Source organism: Chlamydotis macqueenii, chromosome 1, assembly GCF_036417535.1.
Source record: "Chlamydotis macqueenii isolate bChlMac1 chromosome 1, bChlMac1.mat, whole genome shotgun sequence".
Classification (NCBI taxonomy): Eukaryota; Metazoa; Chordata; class Aves; order Otidiformes; family Otididae; genus Chlamydotis; species Chlamydotis macqueenii.
In genome coordinates, this window is record NC_141556.1 from 85329446 (window position 1) to 85349875 (window position 20430).

At 42.3% G+C, this 20430-nt stretch overlaps 1 protein-coding gene across 4 annotated transcripts in view; it reads right to left on the reverse strand.

Annotated features, from left to right (window-relative positions):
- The window catches only part of PRMT8 (protein arginine methyltransferase 8), an 83674-nt gene that overhangs the window by 31088 nt on the left and 32156 nt on the right, over nucleotides 1-20430 (reverse strand). For all 4 annotated transcript variants that reach the window (XM_086759254.1, XM_086759243.1, XM_086759248.1 and 1 more), the window contains 2 exons: nucleotides 10737-10922; nucleotides 5891-6046 (listed from right to left, as the gene is read on the reverse strand). In XM_086759254.1, coding sequence (XP_086615380.1) covers nucleotides 5891-6046; nucleotides 10737-10922 — 342 coding nt within the window. The remainder of the gene's footprint in view (nucleotides 1-5890; nucleotides 6047-10736; nucleotides 10923-20430) is intronic.

Below are 20430 nucleotides of genomic sequence, written 5' to 3' on the forward strand. Positions count from 1 at the left end.
TTGCAACATTTCCCCTCTTTGAAAGTTTTGAAAATTATTTCAATACTTTCATTATAATTCTTTGGAGATGATGATTGATAGCTCATCTTGCTATCTTGCTATCTTGCTGGATAAGCATGTGATTGAAAGAAGTTTTACAGCTGATTTGTTTCTTTAGAAAATAATATATCAAGCTAATCACTAGGAAAATTATTAGCAATATGAATGCCGTGCCAATTAGTGATTTATCTTCCTCTGAGTATTTAGGCTTTTCCTTTGGTAACGTAATGGTTTTTGTAGGAATTACTGCCAATTGCCAGGCATTTTCTTTGGCTACTCCTTTAGCTGTCCTATCTGCTAACCTGTTCCCTACAATTTCTTTTGTACTTCCTGATTGATGTGCTTTACAGTGCATGATTGCTACTGCAGTTGGCTTTTGGACTGCTCGTAGCAGATGCAAAATTTCCTCTTTATATTTAATGTCAGATCCTTGCAAGGATAATGATCCTCTTTCTTTCCACAAAATCCCATGGACATGTACCACACCAAATGCATACTTTGAATCAGTCCAGATATTCACTCTCTTTCCTTCACTTAATTCCAAGGCTTTTGTTAAAGCTACTAGTTCCGCTTTCTGAGCTGAAGTTGTGCTGGGCAAAGCATTTGCTTCTACAACAGATTTCTCAGTTGTTACCGCATATCCTGCGTAGCGAGTTCCATTTTCAACAAAACTGCTACCATCTGTGTACAGCTCCCAGTCCAGGTTGTCCAAAGGTACATCCTTCAAATCCTCTCGACTGGAATACACATATTTGATGGTGGCTAAGCAGTCATGTTCCAGTTGCCCTTCTTCCTGTACAGAACTCAAAAAGACTGCAGGATTTATCAAGTTAGTGGTTTTTAAGATTACATCATCTTTTTCCATCAAAACCACCTGATACTCCATCATTCTGCTCAGGGATAGCCAATGACCCCCTTTTTGTTCCAACACTGATATAGAATCATAGAATCATAGAATGGTTAGGGTTGGAAGGGACCTTCAAAGGTCATCTAGTCCAACCCCCCTGCAAGGAGCAGGGACATCCCTGACTAAGTCAGGTTGCTCAGAGCCTCATCCAGCCTGGCCTTGAACGTTTCCAGAGATGGGGCCTCCACCACCTTTCCGGGCAACCTGTTCCAGTGTTCTATAACTCACATCGTAAAAAATTTTTCCCTAATTTCTAATCTAAATCTACCCCCCTCTATTTTAAAACCATTACCCCTCGTCCTATCACAACAGGTCCTACTAAACAGCCTCTCCCCATCTTTCTTGTAGGCCCCCTTGAGGTACTGGAAGACTGCTATAGGTCTCCCCGGAGCCTCCTCTTCTGCAGGCTGAACAGCCCCAACTCTCTCAGCCTGTCCTCACAGGAGAGGTGCTCCAGCCCTTTTATCATCTTCGTGGCCCTCCTCTGGACCTTCTCCAACTGGTCCATGTCCTTCTTGTGTTGGGGGCTCCAGAACTGGACACAGTACTCCAGGTGGGGTCTCACCAGGGCAGAGTAGAGGGGGAGAATCACCTCCCTCGACCTGCTGGCCACACTCCTCTTGATGCAGCCCAGGATGCGGTTGGCCTTCTGGGCCGCAAGGGCGCATTGGCTGCTCATGTTAAGCTTCTCAATCACCATATGTGGCACATATACCACCATCATTCTTCCCAGAGTCAGTTTTCGAACCTCTTGTATTGCATCACAGTAGCTGCAACTGCTCTTAGACAGGCAGGCCAACCTTTACTTACAGAGTCCAGTTGCTTGGAAAAGTATCCAACCGGTCGCTTCCAACTTCCCACCTTTTGTGTCAGCACTCCCAGTGCAATATGTTACCTCTTGTATACAAATAGCTGGAAGTACTTGGTCAAATCCGGAAGTCCCAAGGCTGGTGCTGTCATCAACGCTCGTTTCAAATTTAGGAAGGCTCTGTGTTGCTCTGGACCCCATTCAAACGGTGGACCTTTAAGAGCTTCATATAAAGGTTTAACCAACAAACCATAGTTCATTATCCACAGCTGACATCACCCAGCCATTCCCAAAAAGGTTCTCAGTTCATGAATATTTCTTGGCTCTGGAATACTACAAATAGCTTCTTTGTGATCTGTCCCCAGCTGTCTTTGCCCTTTGGAAACTTGAAAACCCAGGTATATCGCAGTCTGTTTTGCTATCTGGGCCTTTTTTCTGGAAACTTTGTATCTGCTTAGCCCCAAAAAGTTTAAAAGATCAATTGTTACCTTTATACATGCTGATCTTTCTTCCGTCGCTATCAGTATGCCGTCTGCATACTGTAGGAGTAAATGTTGAGGTTTAGGGCCATCTTGTTTCCATGTTTCCAGTTCCTTTGCTAATTGGTTTCCAAAAATTGTTGGACTGTTCTTAAATCCCTGTGGTAGTCTCGTCCATGTCAATTGTTTTTTTTCGTCCTGTGTGTGGATTCTCCCACTCAAAAGCAAACAATTTTCGGCTTCCTTCTTCCAGAGGTATACAAAAGAAAGTATCTTTTAAATCAAGCACTGTAAACCACTGATGATTCTCCTTCAATGCTGTTAAGAGTGTATATGGATTGGCCACTACAGGATGTATGTCTTCTACTATCTGATTTATTGCCCTCAAATCCTGTACTAATCTGTATTCCCCCGATGGCTTTTTCACTGGTAAAATTGGAGTATTATATTCAGATTCACATTCCTCCAGAATTCCATGTTCCAGAAATTTATCTATTAATTTCTTGATTCCTGTCCTGGCCTCAGGTTTAATTTGATATTGTTTTAATCTCACTGGCCTCACATTTTCTTTCAAGTCTACCTTTACAGGATAGGCTGCTTTAGATTTTCCAGGTATTTCTGTGTCCCAAACTATAGGTATCACAGCATCATCAATTTCTTGTGGAATTTCCTGAATTTTAATCTTTTCCTGTATCATCAATACTTCTCCTGCTTTTGATTTTGGTATTTTTAAAAGAATTTCTCATCCTTCAAAAACTATTTGTGCATTTAATTTAGACAACAAGTCCCGACCCAGCAAGGGTATTGGACATTCTGGTACATACATAAATTCATGTGTAATTGCCTTATTTCCAAACTTCAAATCAAGGGGTTGCAAGAATGATCTGTTTTTTTGTTTCCCTGTCACTACAGCTATGGTTGCTGTCTTATTTCCTAATTTCCCTTTGCGAGTATTCAAGACAGAATAGACAGCTCCCGTATCCACTAAAAATTCAATCTTGTCGTTTCCCAGCTTAATTACAACCAGAGGCTCAGCTGGGTTCCCCTCCGGTCCCCTTCATTCATCCAAAACCATCATGTTCGCCACATTTTGCTGATCTGTTTGCAACCTCAGACATTCCCTTTTCCATTCCCTTTTTTTTTGCACACTGATTTATTCCTAGAGGTGCATTAGATTCCCAGTCACCAAAGTTTTTTAAAACCTCCTCTTCCTCGAACTTGTCCTCTCCCTCTTGTTGCGCTCCCTGTTAGGACAGCTATTAGTCTATTGTCTCTAATCTTTCTTTTCTTTCCTTTGTTCTTCCTCTATTTCCTGATTATTATAAACTTTCCACGCTGTTTCCAGCATTTTAACCAAATTTCTTGAGTCTTCTCCCTCTAATTTTTGAAGCTTTCGCTTTATGTCAGGCGCCAATTGTGCCACAAAAATTAAAGCTAGTTGTTGTTGTTCTGCCTCTGTTTCCAATTTCAAATCAGTATATTTCCTAGAGGCTTCTTTTAATCTTTCAAAAAATGCAGAGGGTGACTCATTTTTATCCTGCTTTATTTCATATAATTTAGACCAATTCAAAGCTTTTGGCATTGCATGTTTTACTCCATACAATACCCATTTCTGATAACGAGTTAGCCTTTCCTGATGTACAGGATCATTTGGATCCCACTGAGGATCTCCCGAAGGAAAATTCTGCTCCAGTGTTCCAGTGAATACTCCCTCCACACCTGTCACCTCAGCTTGTGCTTTTCCAACCTTTAAAACCATCTGTTTTTCCATACTATCCAATAAAGTGTCCAATATCACTTGTAAATCATTCCAATTGGGATCCTGAGTTCTGATAATTGTTTCAACCACTCTTCCTACCCTTTCTGGGTCCTCCCTCTAGACCCCTGCTGCCTGTTTCAACGCCATTAGATCTGTGACAGAAAATGGTGTTTTAACATATACCGGTCCATGTATTCCCACTCCTTGTCTTAAAGGGGCCAGCATTTGAGTCCGCTGACGAGTTTGTCTAGACACTGGAGTGTGAATTACTACCTCTGATATTTCACAGGCTTGTACTATCCGGTTCTATTCGTCCCAACTCACTCTTTTCCCGTGGATATAACGGAGAGAGACTCTGCTCCCTCCCTTCTCCCCCCGGTGGGGGTATATCTAGTTCTAACTCCATTTCATCCTGTTTTGGTACCGTACATCTAATGCACCTCCTTCCAATATCACAAACTGAACAACAATTCTTAGTTTTCTTATTTTCTGAATTTACAGTCATCACCAAATTATCTCAACTTATCAGCTTGCACTCTTTTTGCCAGTCTATTTTTTGTCTCAAGTAAAAGAACAAATCCACATACGGCACCTCTCTCCATTTACCTTCTCTCCTACAGAACAACATTAACTGTAAAATAGTATTATAGCTCAGAGTCCCATTAACTGGCCATTTCTCCTGGTCTTCCAATACATATAAAGGCCACCAGTGATTGCAATATTCAATCATTTTGCTCTTTCCATCACCATGCAGTTCACCCCAATGTGCCAACAAACATCCCAACGGTGATGTTTTTGGTATCTTTTCATCAAAATTAATACTTCCCATACTCTTAAACAATCTAGACAATGCCATTATTTATATAAAATATATCATGTGCCAAATATTAAAAACCGAATGTCATATACCAGATATCAACTACCAAATTCCAAGTTTCAAATACTAAGTATCAAATACCAAATGCCAAATACCAAACAAATGCAAATTAGAATTGTCCCAAATACACAAATGTGTATCAAATACCAAATACCAAACAAATACAAATAACAACTGCCCCAAATACACAAATGTCCAACCCAGCAATAGCTTTTGCTTATGACTTACGGCAGACAAGATGAGGCACTCAGAATTAACACTGGATTTTGAAAATACAAGCCTGATAATTGAACGGGAGTCCTTGCATTTCATGTATCATTACCAGTAATAAAGACACATAGTTCAGATACTCAGATACTCCCCTTTTCTGTGTTGTGTTGTGTCTGCAGGGCAAACAGAAGTCCAAAGCAAAAATAAATTCTGTTTGTCATTTTACAGTCAAATAACTTTGAATATACTTCGGAAGCAAATTTGTGATCTCTCTAGTGACTTCTCTGCAGAGAACGGCAAATTCATGCTCCTAAAGTTCAACATTTAAGGTAATCATTCCCTTCTGCCTCTGAAATGCATTATTGTTGACACAGAAAACACGCACATGCTTTCTTGCATGGTTCACTGAGTTGTAACATACAGGGAAAAGTATATAAAAGAAATTGGTTTCCAAGACTACAAAGTTGCAGAACTTAAGAATTTTAAGAAGCAAGATAGTTGCTTTGACCTCTCTGAGTAGGAGTGAGCCCCTTTATCATTTTTTTGGCAGCCAAGAAAAAATGTGGATATGCACCAGATCACCAAAGAGTCCACACAAGAAAAGACATTGTATCTCGATTTGGAAAAGGCACACTACTGCAGGTCATAGAAAGCAACAGAACTGCACTGAAGTAATTGTAGATCAAGCCATGCAAGAGCTTGGAGAGAAAAATTTCAAACCAAGACAAGTAAGAAAAAGTAAATCACCAAGCCAAATCCTCAGGCAAAATGCACAAAAACCCCCTCAAAATACAAGAGAAAGTCTTCTTACCCCATATACCTTCTTGGCTCCTGCCTTTGCAGCAAACATAGAGAGGATTCCTGTGCCACTTCCAACATCAAGGACAATCTTATCTTTAAAAACATGTTTATTGTGATACATTGAGTTTCTATAGGTTAATGTGCGCACTTCATCCTTTAACATTTCCTGTGGTGAAAAAAGAGCATTGTGTTATTATTTGAAGTGCTTATATATGTTCAACACTACTGCTGAATGCATTCCCTTATTATAATTTAAGCATTATTAACACACAACCTGAAGAGTTTTTCAGCTACTTTGGGGTGCGTGCGCACATGAAAGCAACTGTAAAATGCTAGCTACTTAGAACTGAATTATTAAGAAGCAGCATGATGTCCTTTGTACAATTTTATTTCTCTAAATATTACTTCACTGTTACAACTGACAACTAGAATGCAATCTATCCACAGCACTGCTTTGGGCATAGAGACAGAAGCCATACAGAAATCTAAGCTTTCCTTTTCTCCTAAATTTTACACAACTTAGAGCCTCAGCAGAGGGACTTTCTGAGGTTCCTCTTTGAACACAAAAGAAATCGTTCCGTAATCCATAAGACAGCAGTCTTGATAGCCTTGCCAAACTGATGCAGGAAGTTCATAGCAGAGCTTAGGGATACTGTGCTGTATGGTACTCCCTTACTGCTCTTCTCTTCACTCATTTATATGATGAATTTCCAAAAGCTATTAGTGTATAATCTAGACCACTATCTCTCTATTTTAGATTGTCATTTTTAGGTGCTGATTTTTGCTTCATTGATAGCAACAATAAATACATTTCATTCCATTGACACCTTGCTCTGAAGTGTCCATATATCAACAAAGAGCACTGAGGTCAAGATCCAAATGCCATTTTTAACAGAAGTGTAGGCCATTCAATAGACACTTCAATTTTCACAAAATGCTTCTGTTAGGTCTAGAAGGCTGAACTTTTGCATATACTAAGGCCATCATTTCATAGTTTAAGCAAGTAGGCAAATGAGCTTTTGTATTTCAGAATAAAAAGAATCAGTGCACTGCCCAGCAGTCTGAAGCACTAGTATATATATCAGTTGCTCACTTACCTGTCTTGGCAGGAGACTGTATGTACTCAATAACTGTAAATTAATAAAAGGCTATTTTTATCATCATAAAGCATGGTTTGGTATCACTCAAAGAGGCAAAGGAACAGTCCAATAACACTTGAAAGGTAATGGAGCACACCCTTATGGAAACTTCCCAAACATAAAGGACAAGAAGGTGACTGGGAGTGTTCAGCATGGATTTGGAGATTACTGACCACCTCATAGCTTTCTATGGTGAAATAACAGGCCCTGTAGATGAGGGAGGAGGAGTGGATGTTTGTTTACCTTGATTTTAGTAAGATTTTCAACACTGTTTCCCATAACATCCTCATTGAAAAACTGATGAAATACGGACTACATAAACAGACAGTGAATTGGACTGAAAAGTGACTGAACTGCTGCTGTCAAAATGTTGTGATCAGCAGCACAAATTCCATCTGGAGGCCAGTCACTAGTGGTGTCCCCCTAGGAGTCAATACTGGTGCCAATACTGTTGGATACCTTCAATAATAACCTGGATGATGGGACAGAGTGCAGTCTCAGCAAGTTTGCAGTCGATAGAAAACTGAGAGTAGTGGTTGATTCACCAGATGGTTGTGCTGCAAATCAGAGGGACCTCAACAAGCTGAAGAAAGAACTGACAGGAATGTCAAGAAAGTCAACAAAGGGAAATGCAAAGTCCTGCACATTGGGAGGAATAACCTCATGCACTAGTTACAAGAAGGAATAATACATGCATAGGCTGAGGAATGGCTGTCTGGAATGCAGTGTTTGCTGAAAATGATCTTGGGAACCTGGTTTGAACTTGCCAGGATTGTGCCCTTGCAGCATTTTGGGCTGCAGTAAAAAAAACACCACATCAAGGGAGGTGGTTCAGCACTGGTGAGACCACATCTGGGGTCCTGTGTCCAGTACTGGGTTCTCTAGGACAAGACATATCGGAGCAGATCCAGTGAAGGCCCATGAAGACGATTAAGGGACTGGACATGTGAGGAGAGCTTGAGAGAGCCAGGATTCCTCAGAAGAGAAGGCTTAGGGGATCTTATCAATGCATATAAATATCTGTTGAGTGAAGAAGGAAAGAAGGCAGAGACAGACTCTTCTCAGTGGTAACCAACTAAAGAGCAAGAGACACAAATGAGATGAACAGGTGTTCATCTTGAGCCTTGTTCAATCAGGTTTTAAATATGTCCAAGGATGGAGGCATAATAGCCAGTGTTTTACCTGGATTACTTGTGTCCTCTTTTGTTGTCTTTCAGCAGATGTTGGGGTGGTTAAAGTCTCACATGGACCATAAATCAGACTTATGCTTCAGGAAGACATGAGACTTCTTTCAGTTGTCTGAAGAAGACCTCATCCATTTCTTCCTCCTGATCAGGTGGTCTACAGCAGTTGCCCATAACAAAGTCAATCATGTTGGTCTGCCATTTAATCCTGACCCATAAGCTCTCCACTGGAACATCATCTGTCCCATGCTGGACATGACTCCATGCATTCAGCTGCTCTATCTCCCTTCTCACCTTCCCACTCACCCCCCTAAAGAGCCTATATCCAGCTATTGTGACATTCCAGTCATATGAGCAGTCTCACAGCATCTCTTTGATCCCTATGAGACTGCAGCCATGCAAACGCACACTGACTTCTAACTCTTCCTGTTCATTTCCCAGGCTGCATGTATTAGTGTACAGGCACTTCAAAGAGGCTCGCTGTCATGTGGATTTTCCAGATAAAGTATAAGGCCTATAATGCTGCCTCTTGGTACTTTCTTTTTTTTGTGTGCTTACACTTGGGGTGGGCCCCTTCTGCTCTGTTTTATTAACTGGCTACGAGGTCTTGTCCACATCACCCTGCATCTTTTGCTTACCAACTCAGTCCACCACTTCCTCATGTGATTGTGGGTCATCATTTCTTTCCTCTATTATTCTTAGCTCATCAGGTTGGCCACCCGCTTGGCAAAGGTGGTTTTGGCTTCGTTTCTCAGTTGGATTCCATCTCTTCTTAGCAGACTTCAATCTTCAAAGAGGGTTCTGTAGACATAAAAGCTGAAAACTTGTCATTGACACCAGTTGCACAACCAGTTGTGGACCTGCAGGAGCACTTCTCCTCAAATACTTATTTGCACTGTTAGAATTGAGGCAAAAAAACACCTGGCACACCTTGCTATTGAACATCATCCTAAGAGCCGTGTAGTCACACTTGATATGCTGCGGTTCTCATTCATGCTCATGTGGAAGAGCAGCAGTAGTAATCCAAGGCTGGTCTAAAGGCTGGACAAATGTCAGCAGCCTCTTCACAATGTCCCAGATCCAAACACCTAAACAGCAGGTCAGGTCAGCAGATGGGGGCCTATGTCCCCTGCAGGAGAGAGCCTTCCACTACTATCAGTTGTCACTTCCTCCCAGTGATTCTGTATGGCTCAGGGCCAACTAGTTCTGAAGCTTCATTGGACAGAACTTCCTGCTCCTCATCTACAATGAAGGCACTGAACCTATTCTGTAGCTAGGTCGGATCAGGAGCCTTCCTCCTGTTGCCAGAAGTTACAGGCTTTCAGCCTTCACCATTAAAGAAGTCTCCACTTCCAAACCTGATAAGTACAGACTCTGATTACCCCTCCTTTCAGTACAATTGAGGATTTAGGCTCTTGTATCTTCAAGATCTTGGAGAAGATCCAGTCAGTCTCTTCCTCATGTCCCTGATGCTGTAAAGTCTGTCAGCCTCCTCTAGCAGCTCCTTTACTTGTTGACACAAATCCTCTACCAGTGCACACCCCCTGCAGGCAAGGAGGCAACCTCCCACTTCCCAGCCTCAGCAAGAGGCCCCAGGTACTCCCTGCACTCCCTGAGATCTACAGAGCTGAATCCTTCCATCAAGAGCTCAATATGATTTGAGTTCTCTCGTGTGTCTTCAATATTTCCCATAGGTCTCCTTCCCACTCAATTGTTCCTCTCTCTTCTTCCATTCTTGGATTGAATTTTTGAATGCTACACTGGCAAGATGCAATTGGCAGATAGAAATCTTCTGTTTACGTATACGCTCCACAATTACCAGAGTAATGGAAATAGATACTGTTTGTTATGTAGTTTGTGGAAAGTGCCACTGATTTCACATTGCTGGCCTTTCTGCATCCTAGTCTTTAAGATCTTATCCTCTTGGGTCACGTAAATATAAGATATTAGTGTCTTCTTTAGAATTGGTCTACAGTCAACTTTTTAATGGTAAATATGGTCTACTGTGTATTTTGAATTCTTTCCAGGAGTGTATTTACTGGAGGCTATTTGGCTATCTGTTCCCATTAACGCAGTCTATGCATTCAAGTAACATGCCAGGAGTCAAGAAATTACTTGGCTTCTCATGTCAGCTGAGCAGCTGTTCTGCTAGCATCTGTGCTTAAATATGCAAGAGAATAAAATATCTTATTTAGCAATAATGTAGTTCCCATGTGTGGTTTGGTTAGTTGGAAGCCCTCATAAATGCACTAAACTGATGCAGTCATGAAGAACACCACTGTACAGATAGCTAATATAAGCTCTGTGGAGAACTCATATATGTAAGGATCTAAGTGGGACAGAGGTTTTGAGTACAGGTTTCTAGAGAAGTGGGTGATAGCTTTGGCACTTAACCAGATTATGCAATCTTCTGAGGAAAAGCAGAGGAATATAATCATGAGTGAGCAGGATAGGTAACTAATAAATCAAAAAAATAACAACAACTATTACTATTAAGTAATAATAAATTTGCTAAAATTAAAATAAATATTACCTCATGAATTCCAAAGTGAGCATAGGAATCAAAGTAATAATCCCTGGATGTCATCTCTTCTGGATTGATGAGCTTTGCCATCTTGCCTCGGCCCGGGCAGCTTGGTTGCAATGGGACATGTATAACAGATTGTACTGGCTTTGGAACAACAGTAGGCTGAGGAGGCTGGGATGGGATGGGGCAAATCTAGGAGAATATGGAACATTGTTAAGATGCATCACTAAAAGAAAACATTTATGTCTAAGTCTAGCATAGTGATATTATTGCAATTAGCTAGAAGATAGTAAGACCAAAGACACCTGGGGTATCATAAGTGAAATTTAGGCTGCTTTCTGTTCCTGGCTTTCTAACTTATTTGCTCTATCTTGGAAAATTTCCATAATGGCTTTTTCCTTGATGTTGCTCTGCAGATACCTACGTCAGCGCAAAGTTATGACAAATTATTAGTGTTAGCTAAAGCGGGTGACTCCAAACATTGACACAAGGCAGTTAAGAGCTAGGTTTTCCCCTTTCAGTGTCTTTCTGACAAACAGCCACAGCTTTGTGAGAGGTCAGTTGTCATAAATAAATGGTTTCCCTGCAAAGAAGAGCTCGTAATCAAAGGATTTTGAACACAGTGTTGCCAACAAGAAAGACAGGATTCACAATCAATTCTTAATTGTCAGGTAATGTATCTGGTGGTATTGATGAGGTAGGTCTGAGACTGCTCACAATATCAGAAAGTCCACTATCTGAAAGTCTCTCAGCATGTCCAAAGAGCACTACAGGGAGCTGTGTGGGATATGTGATTCCTTAATTCAGGATCCTGTTGTTGGGAGTTGCAGGAGTTATGTGTTACCAACACCTCCTAACCCACTGCACTTCATTTACCTTAAGTATGGCATCTCCAACACCAAAATTTCAATAGAGCCAGAATGCTAGCACCCCCTTGACTCATATTTGGCACCTGTAGCATCCGTGATAGGAGACAGAATGTATCAGAAACATGAGACACAGACCATGGTCTGGCCCATAAGTACATGTACATCTTTCATCCTTAATAAGAAGCAAAATGCTGAAAACTGAGAAAGACTGAGCAAGATGCTTCACATGTACACTTGTCCTGGTTCTGGCTAGGATAGAGTTAATTTTCACCTGAGCTGGGAGAGGAACCTAAGCCCTCCCTGTGGCTGGGGGACAGAGCTGGGATAGGCCTCCTGCTACTTTGGAGGAAGCTGGGCATCAGGATTTGCTGTAAGCTATTGTACTGTATGTTTCAGTATTTTCTGTTATTTGGTTTTGTTTATTTGTTTTCCATCTCTGTTTTGTTTTCTTCTGTTATTCTCTTAAACTTCTTTTTTTACTCTCAACCCAAGAGTTTCGCCTTCTATTCTTTACCAGTTCTCCTCCCTGTCCCACTGGAGGGTGGGGGGGAAGTGAGCAAGAGACTGCATAGCTTGCTCTTGAGTGGGGCTGAACTACGACAACTAAGTTACCTGCAAATTATGGATCAACAACTTCATATATTAAGCAGGTCAATCCTACTTAAAATATGTCACCTCCTCTTGTACTATTTTTTTTTTATTATTTTATTTTCAGAGTTAGTAGTTTCCTACTGGGGACTAGATTTGCCTAAACCTCTCCTAGATACCTTCATAAAGTTCACTCTGTCTTCGCTTGATAATGTGAGATATCATTCCCTTGTATGCTCTCTGAATAGTATCAATTACCCTATTTCAGTTTACTTCAATATTAAAAAAAACGTGGGGTTTTTTTTTTCCCTTCTTCACTTGAAGATTTAAATGTGTCATCTTCTGATGGTTTCTTTAGTACATCGGTGAAAAATTAATACTAGTGGTTTATTTTCCTGTAACACCTTTTATCCCCAATGATCCAGAACTGCTTTATTTATACATCTTTTTTATTTCTGACATTTTTTAATTTATCACCTCACCCAGTTCACCTCCTACCCAGAAAACAATTGTTCCAAATTGGTATTTGTATTTCAGTCCTAAGTTTTAAAATGTCCACCTGCAGTCATTTCTCTAAGAAACTATTTCATTGCCTGCTTGACATTCTGTCAAGGTGTTGCTTGTAATATTCAACCCTTCCAAATTTAGTCCTGATACTTTAAGTACTTGAGATTACATCCTAACATTTTTCTCCATTAGTGTACACACTATCAAATTTTTGCAGTTACCTTGCCCTGTAGTCCTTTCTGGATTTGTTTGCTGGATTACAAAGACAGAAACTGTACATATTTGGAATTTCTTTTTAATTTAACATGAATTCTATAGGGTCTTACAATTTTCTCCTAAATCTTGTCCTCTGCATCATTTAAAAGCAAAATATGTAAATATAACAGACACCAAACTCTTCCTTCTGTTCCTGTCTTAGGTAACAAGGTCTCCAGACACAAGACAGTACATCACGGGCAATTGCTCAAAAGCTACCTACTGGAGAAATCTGTCAGTTTTTGTAAATGAAACCAAAGGGGTATTAGCATTTCTGTTGCTGTCAAACTACAAATTCAGATGTGGTTTGCTGTACAATAGAAAGCATTTTCTACAGGAAAAGAGACTAGTTTTGAAGGTGAGTCTTCTGTCTCGGTCTAAGGCAATATCAGTTCTGCTGCTGGCTGCGTGGAATTTGTCTAGACAGGGTTATGAGAACAAGGTTTATTCTGACTAAAAATACGGAATTAAACTAAATTCAGCAACTCAGGCTAAGAAAGTTGTCTGAATGATTTTATTTGCTGTAAAGCAATTAACATTATCTCATAGTCTGCAAGACAGCTGAATTCTGCTACAGCCAAGGGAGTGGCAAGTAACTTTTTTTAAGCTACTGAGGCAGCAGAATCATAGAATAGTTTGGAATGGAAGGGACCTTTAAAGGTCATCTACTCCAACACCCCTGCAACTAGCAGGGATATCTCCCGCTAGATCAGGTTGCTCAGAGCCCCATCCAACTTGACCTTGACTGTTTCCAGGGATGGGGCATCTACCACCTCTCTGGGCAATCTGTTTCAGTGTTAGACTTTTCAGTATTAGACCTCTGACTCACAGTACTTTTCAGGTTTATCTAAAATACCCATAGACTTACTGCTCTCGACTGTCCATCTACATCTCTGCCACAGAGTACATATTCCATGTATGGGAAGAAGTAGAAGCCTATTAGGTCTGCTTCTCAGCTGTCTTAGTTTGTAGCCAAACAGCCCATGGTAAGATAAATGTGTTGATGGTGGTTGTGTGACAATGTTAGGACATGCACTATACTATCGGTATAGTAGCCTCATGCAGAAGGGGCAACAGAAAACCAGACTGGGGTGGTGATCTTCTCCAGTAGCAGCACTCTGTCACAGGGACCTTAAACCAGCTGCTTCACTTCTGTTTTAGGAATATTAGCACAACACAGACCTTTCAAATTAAAATTATTTATTTTTTTTTCAGCATCTGTAATACCCACTGCTACAATTTCTATGTGTAGCACTGCAATTCTGAAACTCCAAGGTAAGGTCACAAATACAACTAATTTTGTGAGTGAGGTTCAGGAAATCCCTCTGTCATAGATTTGCTATAGGTACTGTGAACACTTTCAGTCAAGAATAACTCATGTACTATCACAACAAATACTTGGGGAAAACATATAAACACAGTGGACAATTACAAAATAAAGAAATGTAATGAATGTGCTGCAAGATGAACTGGCAGGGGAGATGACTGGCCTGGCTGAACAGGGAGCTTTTTTGGGACTCGGGGGAAAAGGAGAGTTTACCACTCTTGGAAGAAGGGGCAGGCAACTCAAGAAGATTACAAGGAGCTTGTTAGGTCCTGCAGAGAGAAAATTAGAAAGGCAAAAGCCCAGCTAGAACTCAATCTGGGCACTGTTGTAAGAGATAATAAGAAATGTTTTTACAAATACATTAACAACAAAATGCGAGTCAAGGAGAATCTTCACTATTTATTGGATGTGGGAGGGGGGAACATAGTCACCAAGGACGAGGGAAAGGCTGAGGTACTTAATGCCTTCTTTGCCTCAGTCCTTAACAGTAAGACCAGTTATCCCCAGAGTATTCAGCCCCCTGAGCTGGAAGATGGGGACAGAGAGTGGAATGAACCTGCCATAATCCAGCGGGAGCAGTCATCAATCTATTATGCCACCTGGACACTCACAAGTGTTGGATGGGATACACCCAAGGGTAATGAGGGAGCTGGCAGAGGAGCTTTCCAAGCCACTCTCCATCATTTATCAGCAGTCCTGGTTAAGAGGGGAGGTCCCAGATGACTGGAGGCTTGCCAATGTGATGCCCATCTACAATAACGGCAGGAAGGAGGATCCAGAGAACTACAAGCCTGTCAGCCTGACCTCTGTACCAGGGAAGATTATGGAGCGGTTCATCTTGAGTGTGCTCACCAGGCATGTGTAGGACAATCAGGGAATCAGGCCCAGCTAGCATGAAAGGCAGGTCCTGCTTGACCGACCTGATCTCCTTCTATGACCAGGTGACCCACCACCAGGCAACGGGAAGGCTGTGGATGTTATCTACCTGGGCTTTAGCAAAGCTTTTGATACCATCTCCCACAGCATTCTCCTAGAGAAGCTGGTGGCTCATGGCTTGTACAGGTGTATCCTGCAGTGGGTTAAAAACTGGCTGGATGGTCGAGCCCAGAGAGTTGTGGTGAATTGAGTTAAATCCAGTTGGCAGCTGGTCACAGGCAGTGTTCCCTGAGGCTCAGTGCTGGGGTCAGTTCTGTTTAATATCTTTAGCAATGATCTGGATGAGGGGATTGAGTGTTCCCTCAGTAAGTTTGCAGATGACACCAAACTGGGCGGGAGTGTTGATCTGCTTGAGGGTAGAAAGGCTCTGCAGAGCGATCTGGACAGGCTGGATCAATGGGCTGAGGTGACCTATATGAGGTTCAACAAGACCAAGTGCTGGGTTCTGCACTTCTGTCACAGTAACCCCATGCAATGCTGCAGGCTTAGCGAAGAGTGGCTGGAAAGCTATCTGGCAGAAAAGGACCTGGGGTTGCTGGTTGACAGTCAGCTGAACATGAGCCAGCAGTGTGCCCGCGTGTCCAGGGCGACCAACAGTATCCTGGCTTGCATCAGGAACAGTGTGGCCAGCAGGAGCAGGGAAGTAATCGTGCCCCTGTACTCGGCACTGGTGAGGCTGCGCCTCGAATACTGCGTTCAGTTTTGGGCCTTTCAGTACAAGAAGGACGTTGAGTTGCTGAAGCGTGTCCAGAGAAGGGCAACAAAGCTGGTGAGGGGTCTGGAGAACAAGTCTTATGAGGAGTGTCTGAGGGAAATGGGATTGTTTAGCCTAGAGAAGAGGAGGCTGAGGGGAGACCTTGTTGCTGTCTACAACTACCTGAAAGGAGGCTGTAGTGAGGTGGATGTTGGTCTTCTCTCCCAAGTAACAAGTGGTAGGACAAGTGGAAATGGCCTCAAGCTGTGGCAGGGTAGGTTTAGATTGGATTTTAGGAACCATTTCTTTACTGAAAGAGTGGTCAGGCACTGGGACAGGCCGCCAAAGGAAGTGGTGAAGTCACCATCCCTGGAGGTGTTCAAAGAACGTGTAGACGTGGCACTTCAGGACATGGTTTAGTAGGCATGGTGGTGCTAGGTTGACGTTGGACTTGATGATCTTGGAGGTCTTTTCCAACCTTAAAGATTCTATGATTTAATGAAATTTATTTGCATCAGAAACAATAAAGTTGTCAGGTGTACAGCTCTGTGCTTGCTAAACTAGAAAACAACTAAGCTTTTAAGGATATGGTACAACCGCTTTAGGAGAAAACATGCCTCCAAGAGAAAAGCCATCAAGGAAGGACAGCTTCCTGTATTCTTTCCAGAACTGAAAAGAGTCCTTGGTATGATTTACAAGCTTAGCACATATATACCATACCTGTCGGAAACAACTAATTTTTTTAATAACCCCTGAAAAGGGAAAGCATCTGAGCTGGGAGTAAACCTCACATCAATGAAAAGAATCTAACAAATTCTATCTGAATAAACCAGGTTTATTACAAATATGGATTCCAGCCAGCTCCACACAGCTCCAGAACACTGGCTGCTGCTAATGCAGATGAAGTTCAAAAGAATGCAAGCAGCTGCCTCAGAATCCATTAATCACTGTGCGAAACCTGCAGCCCTCTATTTTTCCGTCTCCCATTTGCTACTGAAGATAGAGTTGGAGGGTCTGAAAAATCTGAAGAGCAATCTTTTCCTAACATTGCTATGGGACATAGGTCCTGCTGCTCTGTACCATTTCAATGCTTAAGTCAAAGGAAATTAGGGAAATATTTTCCTACTTTTAAAAATTAAATAAAATTTCCTGTTTCTTTGTGGACAAGGTTGGTAGATTACATATGCATCAAAGGTATTAGCACAGGACCATTATTTTAAAAAGCTTTGAATTCTTATAAAAGCAAGATTCATAACCCTCATTCATTTCTCAAAATCTCACATCTGAACATCTTGACGTAGGTTTCTAAAACATCAGTGACAGATGTGACTTCCAGATATGTGGAGCTGTGCATGTGCATCAATGGAAACTGTTGAAATTCTTATTTTTTGAAAACTGAACCTAAGTCAACATGGACTTATGAGGCTATCTGCATGTACAATTCCCATAATACAAAAGAGAACTTGATATTAAAAAATCATAGGCTATTTTGAAAATTTGAGCCTTTTAGATATAACCATCTGCCTACACAGAGGCAAGATGGTGAAATATGCACAACTCATTTTTAGGAGGTTTGTGATAAAAGCTGAGGTGTGTAGAGTAAAAATAAACTTGATTTTCAATGTTCATTTCTTGATATTACTATGGAGACAGAGGGCTGTAGTTTAAAATTCTAATCCTTGTAAAAATGTTCTTCAAGCTGCAGTGTTTTCTCCTCGACAAATTCTTAGCCACTTATGACATTTTATGGCATTGAAGAGGTTAACAGTATCTTCTGTTCAGAAATGCTTACCCTTTTATTAAAAATGAAATTATAGTTTAATATGATTCAATTTCAGCATTTTCTTCTTTTTAAACAAATGGTTTTATCATATCTAAGTGTTGATTATATTTATTTTTGGGCCAGTGTTCTGGTTTTGTTTAGCGAGGGGGGGCTACGGCGGTAGCTTCTGTAAGAAACTGCTAGAAGTTGCTGCCTTTTGTTCAGCAGACTCGGAAGGGCCTAGGGTGGACCTGCTGCTGGCCAAGGCCGAGCCAATTGGTAGCAGAATGTTCCCTGATAACGCCTCTGCGATAACATATTTAAGAAGGGGAAAAGAGAAAAAAAAAGTAGAGAAGATGTGAAGAAGCTGAAGCAGGGGGAGAGAGGGGGAGGCGGGAGCCTTGTGGGCCTTGCAGGCCTCACCCTCTGGCCTCCCGCTGGGTGGTTGACTCGGCCCAGCTCGACCCGGCCTGGCTGCAAGAAGTGGAGAGGAGATGAGATGTGAAGAGATCCTGAGAGGCGTCTGCCTGCCTGTTGTGAAGAATTTTTCTTGTGAGAGGAACGTCTGCAGATGCCAAGGTCAGTTCAGAAGGAGGGGGAGGAGTAATGCTGCTCCTGTCAGAGATTCCTCTGCAGCCCATGGTGCAGCCCATGGTGCAGCCCATGTGCAGCAGGTTGCCCCCCTGCAGCCCATGGAGGTCCACGGAGGTTCTTCCATGACCGGGGAAGCTAATGAAACCTTGTTTCCTGCAAGTATGTGCTCTTTATCCCTTCATCTCCCAACTTACTTCTGAGCTCTGCCTAGACTTCTCCCTACATCTTCGTTATTGATCATACAGTATGGTTAGTCTGGAGACTTTATGTTACACGTGTAACACAAGCCAGCTAGATTACCAAACTTAGAGCAAGTAGAAGTAATGGCAACTGAAATCTGGCTGCTTCAATTTCAGTGGATCATCAAACCGGCTATTCTTCTACCTAATTTTTTATTTTCAATAAATGTATAGGACCACGGATGTGTTCAATATTTCCACTCTTCTTTCAAATTAGACTGGGCTGGACAAGCTCTAAAGTTATCAATGGGATACACAGACAAGACAATGTGGCAGCTTCTTTTCCTCAGAAAGTCAGGTTAGAACTTCTCGTCTCAGATAATATACCAGATTCTTTGTTTAACCCAAAGATCACTTAAGATATGCTCCCACAAACGTGAGACAAAGACTTATTTCAAACAGATACAAGATAAAGGAGTCAAGGGAGGTTTTAGCCTGTACCATTGTGTAATGACTTCCAAGAAGCTATTGCAGAAGTAAGCCTAAATTTTGACAGAAGGATACCAAGTCCTCTTATATTTAGCTATGCCTTTATATCTGCAGCAGGAAGAAGCTGTATTGTTAAAACTCCTATAGTGACCACATACTAGGTGATAATCTCTTGCATGCTAAAGGTCTAGATTATTAAATTCAGATTAATGAAAATGGTGCTGGGCATATTCTATTCTAGTAGTTCTGACACAGAAAGCTGTCTGGCTGTTGTAGTTTAGCCTCCGTCAGAGCCAGACTACACAGTCTCTCTCTCACTGATGGATGGACCACTCGGTGGATAATGAATTGGCTGGATGGCCGCACTCAGAGAGTGGTGGTTAACGGCTCAATGTCCATGTGGAGACCGGTCACGAGTGGCGTCCCTCAGGGGTCCATGTTGGGCCCGGCCCTGTTCAACATCTTTGTTGGCGACATGGACAGTGGGATAGAGTGCACCCTCAGCAAGTTCGCCGACGACACCAAGTTGTGTGGTGTCATCGACACGCTGGAAGGGAGGGATGCCATCCAGAGGGACCTTGACAGGCTGGAGAGGTGGGCCCCTGCCAACCTCATGAAGTTCAACCAGGCCAAGTGCAAGGTCCTGCACCTGGGTCATGGCAATCCCAGGGACAAATACAGGCTGGGCGGGGAATGGATTGAGAGCAGCCCTGAGGAGAAGGACTTGGGAGTGCTGGTGGATGAGAAGCTCAACATGAGCAGGCAATGCGCCCTTGCGGCCCAGAAGGCCAACCGCATCCTGGGCTGCATCAAGAGAAGAGTGGCCAGCAGGTCGAGGGAGGTGATTCTCCCCCTCTACTCTGCCCTGGTGAGACCCCACCTGGAGTACTGTGTCCAGTTCTGGAGCCCCCAGCACAAGAAGGACATGGACCAGTTGGAGAAGGTCCAGAGGAGGGCCACAAAGATGATAAAAGGGCTGGAGCACCTCTCTTACGAGGACAGGCTGAGAGAGTTGGGGCTGTTCAGCCTGCAGAAGAGGAGGCTCCGGGGAGACCTGATAGCGGTCTTCCAGTACCTCAAGGGGGCCTACAAGAAAGATGGGGAAAGGCTGTTTAGTAGGGCCTGTTGTGATAGGACGAGAGGTAATGGTTTTAAAATAGAGGGGGGTAGATTTAGATTAGAAATTAGGAAAAAATTTTTTACGATGCGAATTATAGAACACTGGAACAGGTTGCCCAGAAAGGTGGTGGAGGCCCCATCTCTGGAAACGTTCAAGCCCAGGCTGGATAAGGCTCTGAGTAACCTGACCTAGTCAGGGATGTCCCTGCTCCTTGCAGGGGGGTTGGACTAGATGACCTTTGAAGGTCCCTTCCAACCCTAACCATTCTATGATTCTATGATTCTATGATTCACCCCGCCCACCCTCTGAGAGAATAGGGAGAGATAATACAAAGAAAAAGGCTCGAGGTTAAAGATAAGGACAGGGAGAAAGCCTTAAAG